The following is a 6632-nucleotide window of genomic DNA, read 5'->3' as shown; positions in this document are numbered from 1 at the left end:
GTCCTCTGGAGATGTGGTTTGCTCACCTCCATTCAGTTACCCCGTAACTGAATGTTGTGAGGGGAGAGGTGGATCAGAGCCTCGAAGGTGTGGGGGTGGAGACGACATCATCAACACTGAACAGTGCAGAAAGTCAGGCTATGATGGAAGGATGGTCTGTTGTGCAAGTCACCACGGAATAATGATCTGGAAACCATATAATTTGCTGTGCCTTGTACCAAGGAATGATCCTCAGCAAAGTGTGGGCCTCTGAGGGATCCAACACTTCAAGATCCCTGTAGACCACTAGCAACAAAATGTGGGTTCCCCTGTATTAAGAATATGCCACTTTAACTCTCTTTAGTATTAATTCCTCTGTGCAACCAGTCCACAACTTGTCCTTCAAGAGGAAAAATAATTGATGAATTTTTCATTAAGGAAATACACAGTAAGTTAATTTCCACAAAGATGACCTGAGTAAGGTGAGTGAAGAAGGGCATTTGCATTGGGGCTTGCTCTTTTAGTAACACCACTGTGGTTCCCTTCATCTCCTCTTTGATTCCCCCTGGTGCACAACTCGAGCTCCTGGGAACTGGTGGCCCAGGACTCAGCCTCTCCAGAAGGTCACAAACTTCAGCAAGTTGCTGACCTGGGGTCTGTTGGGTGTGCTTCCAGCCAGGGAGTGCAGGTGTTTACAAACTGATAGCAACACAGAGCTGGGCAGATACAATCACAGCTGAAATGTGCAATTCCTCCTCATGCTGACAGGATGGAGAGTACTCAAAGCTTAAGAAAAAGCAGTTACAGTCTTCAGGCTAAGGCCTCCTCCCTTGCCCCTAATCAGCAGATCTCCAAGCTGACTTCCACTTGCAGCATCTAGCAATGAAGTCACAGACGGCTACAGGGGAGAAAACAGAAGCTGCTCTCCAAAGCAGGGTCACCAAATGACCTATGGACACAGTTGTTTTGTGCTTGCGACCTGCTGAAGACAGCCTTTGATTTAAACCGTGATTAATTAATTTGTCTTTAAAGATGACCCAAAAGTTCATTGAAAGGAAAATCCCAAACCTCTTGCCCAGAGTATCATGGGGCCTCCTATCATTGCACAGCTTAAATGAAAATGCCAGACATAGCGAATTTGACACATAGAAGATGGGATCTCCTCTTTCCAAAATCCCAACCAGAGGTGTAGTTAGCTCTGCAGGCAGTTGCTCACAGGCTGGGGCTAGCAGGAGAGCCATGTATGTTGTAGGTTTGATCATGAGGCTTTGAGGTAAGCCCAGGGGAAGCATATTCGAGCCTGCAATGACGTGCTGTACAAACAAGAGGATGCATATGGAGGTTGGGGGAGCGTGCTGGGGAGAGGAAGGGATAAAGGAGCTTTGATTCTTGCTCTCAGGCTGTGTGTGCAGCTCCTGGGAACTGCACATCTCAACACGTGGAGCTGTGGCAGAGCAATCTGACCTTGCCATAGCGGCTCTAGAGAGGCCCCAAAACAACTTCGTGTTTAGCAAAACCGCTCAAACCTCTCCAGAGTCCCTCAGAAGGTATGGATGGCATCACGTAACCCTGCTAGTGATTTCCTTAAACTGCACATGGGATTAAAAAACAGTTTATGTATATGTGCTCCAGTGTAATCTATTAACAGTAGAACACATATGCAAATTCCATGTACAACCTGGAAGCAGCAGGATGCCTGGATACGCCAGGTCACCTCAGAGCCGTGTCCTTTCGTTATGCTTATGACTGCATTCCTATAAAGTGCTTCTGACTCAGGCTTTTTAATATCTTGAAGAGCAATGGTGAATGTTAGTGAAATTCTGAGGATACAACAGTTTCTCCCATAAGCCTGCATCCATACCATGGTGTCTGAGTGCATTAACATAATTAAAACAAAGCATGCAGCACAAGAAGGAGTGTTAATGGATGACTTCCCTCACCCTTTACAACCAAGCACCATCTGTCATTTACAAAGAAAGCTGGCTTTTCAACTAGCTTCATTCTTTATTAGCATTTATTATTTCTTATTTCCATGGCAGAAAGCCTTTTCTGGTTCCCAAGATATAATTTGGGATATATAAATCAGGTGGTGCAGAAAAATGTCAGATGTCTGTTGACTAGAATAATGAGTGTTGTTGGTGACTCTGTCCAAGAAATTCACTTATCTCTGGAAAACCTTTCTGAAGTTGGGAAACCCCTGCCCTGACTGACCCTCCATCTACCATCCTATTTTGATTGTCCCCAGGGAGCAAAACCTCTCCTCCTTCAAGATTTCCTTCCCATCTTCTGAACCTTCTCTCTCACCTGGTCCTCACCTTCTCATCTGCATTCCTGTTTGAAACCAGAAATAACAGCAGTCTTTCCCTGGACTTTTCCAAGCTGTATGGAAAGATTGGTTGGTTTACTGTGATTCACTGTTTTCCTTTTTTCCTTCCTGAGTGTTAGACACTACTTGGCAGTGAGAAAGGCGAGGGAAGGAGGAGAGGTTGGGGTGTGGGTCTGAAGCTGGGGCAGGGTGGGACTCTGTACATGATAAAGGAACAGACTCTGCTCCTGGGTCTTGCCCTTCACCACTTCTGATCCTTTTTGGGAAAAAAGCTTAAAAGAAAAAAAAAAAAAAACCAAAACAAACCACAGTCAATCTTTCACTCGAGGCTGCCCGGGTGGAAGCCATGCAATGAGGTGGGAGAGGCAAGCAGCGGGCACGCGCGCGGGGGACAGCCTGTGCCGGCAGGGACAGGACGCGGCGCGGCACGGCGTGGCAGGGCACCGCGCGGGACCAGCTAACACCGAACACCCGGGGCGGGGGGAGGAAGGCACGTGTCAAGCAAACTGAGGCGGTGAGAGTGTCTCTGCATACGAGCGGACAGGCATGCCCCGGGGAAGTGCCATGCTCTGGGGTGGTCACCACGGGGAGCCGTTACCTTCGCTGTCCGAGACAACGCAATGGGCATCGTCCATGCCGTAGCCCTCCTCATGCTTGTATGAGTGACTCCTTGGCACGTCTTTGATGTGCTTTTGCACATCAGGCAACGAGTGGCTGGAGCAGAACTGGGAGCAGGGGTCCCCCGCCGACTGCGGGCCAGGTCCCCCTGCGGTACGCGACCCCCCCACTGCCTTCCCCAGGGGGCTGACGGGGCTCTCCTCCTCCGAGGGCTGTGTGCGGATAGGTGCCCGCCCACGGCTCTGGCTCATGCTGAGGGACGAGGGCTTGGAGCCACCTTTCTGGGAGCGCTCCACACCCTCCCGCTCATAGGACTTGCTCCGACTGCCCGCCTCCCGGCCAGAGGGCTTTTCCACCCCATAGCCAGAGGAGCGGGTTCTGCTGCTGCCAGAGTAGACCCGCTCCTCCTCATCCACCAGATCCCGGCTGGAGACTCCGTAGTACTTCTGCTGCTCATAGACATTCTTCTTCAGGCCGTAGGTGATCTCTTCCTGTAGCTTCTTGGCCCTAGAGGCCACGTTGCTACTGCCAACTGAGGTCGTGGCTGCATAGGAGGCCAGGTCCGACTCCACGTCTTTGGCTTCTTCAATAGGGGAGAACTTGGAGATCTTCTGCTCCATGCCCTGCTTCCTGTGCTTGCTGCGCTTCGAGGAGACGACGGCAGGCGCCAGGTTTTTGGACGAATGCTTCGGTAGTGCCATGCCGGAGCTGTGCTTGTCCGCCCGTGAGGGGTGCCGGTACTCGCTGTCTCCATAGTAGTAGGATGAGCCAGTGGAGCTCCCTGACACCCTGCCATTGCTCTCCATGCCCCGGTGGTAGCTGTTCTTCCCTCGATGGTCGGGGCCATGGTGGTCATAGACATCTTCCTCAGACTCCTCCTCAGCTTTGGTGTAGCAGCAGGGCCGGTTGGAGCCTTCAGTGTCCCCCAGGTCGCTCTTCTCTCTGCCGTGGCGACTGTCAGTGCCTGTGCCCACCAGCTCTGCTTTCGGCCCCTCCACCGCTGGGCTGTCCTTGGTGAGCTCGCTGATGTCCTCAATCATCACATAGTTACGGGGGATGTTCTGCTCCAGGCTGGTGTAGAGGGACTCGGAAGAAAAGCTGGCTGAGGGGCCCTGTGCCACGCTGACTCTCTCGGCCGGCCGGGCCTCGGGTGCCTTGTACTGCTCATAGCCACTGCTTGCCGGCACGGTGCTGAAGGTGACATCGGGAACGGCAGAGGAGCTGGTGGCCACACCGATGACCTCATAGTTGGTGGGGATCTTCTGCTCCAGGTCGGCCAGCGAGGTCTGCCGCGGCTTCTGGTGCCCACCAGCTATGTCTGCTGGGCTCTGGAAGAGGGCGGGCTGTGCCGCCGGCACGGTAGCCACCCCAGCGAAGGCGCTCGGGGCTTGGTAGGGGTTTTGGGGCCGGAAGCCCGGCTGGCTTGGAGTGCCCAGCTCCGGGTATGGGGCACCGGGGGCTTGGAAGGTGCCGGGTGAGGCAAAGGCGGGCAGCGGGGCCGCCGGCAAGTCATCCTGGGAGGTGCTGGCTGCAGGGTACTGGGGGGGCTGCAGGCGTGCTGGCGGGAAGGCGGCGGGGCCCTGTGGGGCGGGGTATGGGTAGGCGCCATAGGAGGCGGCAGTGGCAGCGAAGTCGGGGTACTGCCCGGCGGGTGCGGGGCGCAGGCTGGCACTGTCGTAGGCGGCGAGGCGCAGGCTGTGCAGCTCGCTGTCGGACAGGTAGTCTCGGCGGTCCCCGGCACAGCGCAGGTAGGGGTGGTCCCGCCCGCTCCCCCGCTCCTTCAGCAGCGACTCCTTGCGCTGGGTGATGCCCAGCTCCAGGTACTTCAGCTTGGCATCGATCTCTTTCTCCTCCTCATCCAGCTCTGCCTGCTTCTTCCGCAGCTTGGTGGCCTCGTGCTCCACCAGCCTCAGGTCGCGGTCCAGCTCCTTCAGCAGGCTGGCCTTGGTGACTGGCGCAGTGGCCTTGGGGGCCAGGCTGCTCAGGTAGAGCTGGGAGGTGGCCGGGCTGGCCAGGGGGATGTGGGGCTCCTCGGGTGGAGGGCTGGGCAGAGTCCGCTTCACCTTGCGCGCTAGCGGGCTTGACTGCAGCCCCCCCACCTGCAAAGCCAAGGGATACCTGGTCAGGGGTGCGGGTGGGTGTCCCCCCATGTTCCCCCCAAGCATCATGGATTTCCTCCCATGCCCCGGGCTTGCAGCGAGGTGGCTCACTTGTGCACATGTTTCCCCATGCACCTAGGAAGTGGCATTTATGTAAAGCACAATAAATAGGATGGAAGTAACAGGCAGGGCACTTTCTGTGAGTAATTACCGGGGATGGCAGCTGGCCAAGCATTGGGCCGGCTGCGTGCGTGCTGCCGCATGCCACAAAAACGGCTCTCTGTCCTCGGGCACTTGGCAGCGGGGCTAGAGGGAGTGGCCGGGGACTGCTGCTGTCCTGGGAATTGTCCCAGGGCTCTTTGCTGGGCTCCTGGCAGCCCAAGGCAACCTCGGTGTGTGGGAGCAAAGGTGGGAGCAAGAGCTGCCACAACTATGCTTGGCAGCTGCTCCTTGAGAGGGGTGAGGGACCTGGCTGGGGCAGGGGACAGCCCTGATCCTGCCACCCAGCAGCAGCTCCTGCAAAGCTTGTGCAGCCAGTGGAGCTCCAGGGCCTCCCTCCGGCTGCCGACTTCGGTGCATGTGTCTGTGCTCACTGGCTGCCATCAGCTGCTGCGGGAAGCCAGCCTTTTAAAATATTGTCACAGTGCTAATGAAACTGAAATGTCCTGGGGTACCTCCCGGGGCTGTTCCCCGAGGGAAAGGTTGTTCCCCGTGCTGACCTACCTGGGTGCCAGGGAGCAGTGGGTGCTGGTAGAGGGAGAACCTGTCCTTTCCGGCCTCCTCGGCAGTGGGGCTGATTGGCTTGGGGTCAGAGAGGGAGCGCTGCATGGTCTTGATGGGACGCGGCAGTGTCTGCTGGCGCTGGGCCGAGTCGGTGGTGAAGTGCTTCTGTGGGGGGACGTGAGCCTTGTTCAGCCGCTCACTGGTGGCGAAGGAGGACTCCAGGAGGCGATGGGGGGACAGGGGGGAGACAGGCGAGTAGAGGACCTGAGGAGAGCGTGGCGGCTGGCGAGTCACCAGCTGGGAGAGGGACTCAGCTGGCAGATGGGACTGGTAGCCGATTTCCAGGGGATCTGGCTTCTTCTTCTCAAACTTGCCCAGGGTCTGCTGCCGGACGGCGTGGGGGTCCAGGGGGCCTGTGCTCACCATCTGGATGTTGGTGGAGTAGGGCGGGATGGTGGTGGGCACTGTCAGCTGGGGGACCACAACACCGGGCTGAGGGGCTGGCTCTGGCTCTGTCTGGCAGGCCAGGCTCTCGCCCCGCTGCGTCTTCTCCGGGGCTGAGATGTACTTCACGATTTCCACCCGGGGGTCATGGGTGGTGATGTGGATGGAGGGGGAGACACGAAGGAGCTGGTCGGGTTCCGTCTGCACTGAGCAGTCGCTGATGGTCTGGATGCCCACACTAGCTGTGCCGCGGGCCATCCCCTCCGGCTTGCCCTCGGAACCGGCCTCGGTGTGCCGTGAGGTCCGGTAGCGCCGGCGGCGCACAGGCTGCTCCCACTCCCCGCTGTCCTCCTCATCTGTCTGCACGCTGCAGTCGGTGCTGCGCCGAGCCCGCCGCCGCCGCGACAGCAGTTACCGCTCCTCGCCATCCTCCTCATCTGTCT

General features: G+C 57.0%; 1 protein-coding gene across 1 annotated transcript in view; it reads right to left on the bottom strand.

The window, feature by feature from the left end:
• Positions 1–2602: 2602 nt before the first annotated feature.
• BSN (bassoon presynaptic cytomatrix protein) overlaps positions 2603–6632 on the bottom strand; it is a 73834-nt gene continuing 69804 nt past the window's right edge. Inside the window, 2 exon segments of the mRNA XM_026857610.1 lie at positions 2603–5022; positions 5746–6626. Coding sequence (XP_026713411.1) covers positions 2884–5022; positions 5746–6626 — 3020 coding nt within the window. The 3' untranslated portion in view covers positions 2603–2883.

This window comes from Athene cunicularia, assembly GCF_003259725.1.
Source record: "Athene cunicularia isolate RWA chromosome 12 unlocalized genomic scaffold, athCun1 chr12_part1, whole genome shotgun sequence".
NCBI lineage: Eukaryota > Metazoa > Chordata > Aves > Strigiformes > Strigidae > Athene > Athene cunicularia.
The sequence above is the reverse complement of the archived record's forward strand: the minus strand, read 5'-3'. Positions and strand labels throughout refer to the sequence as shown.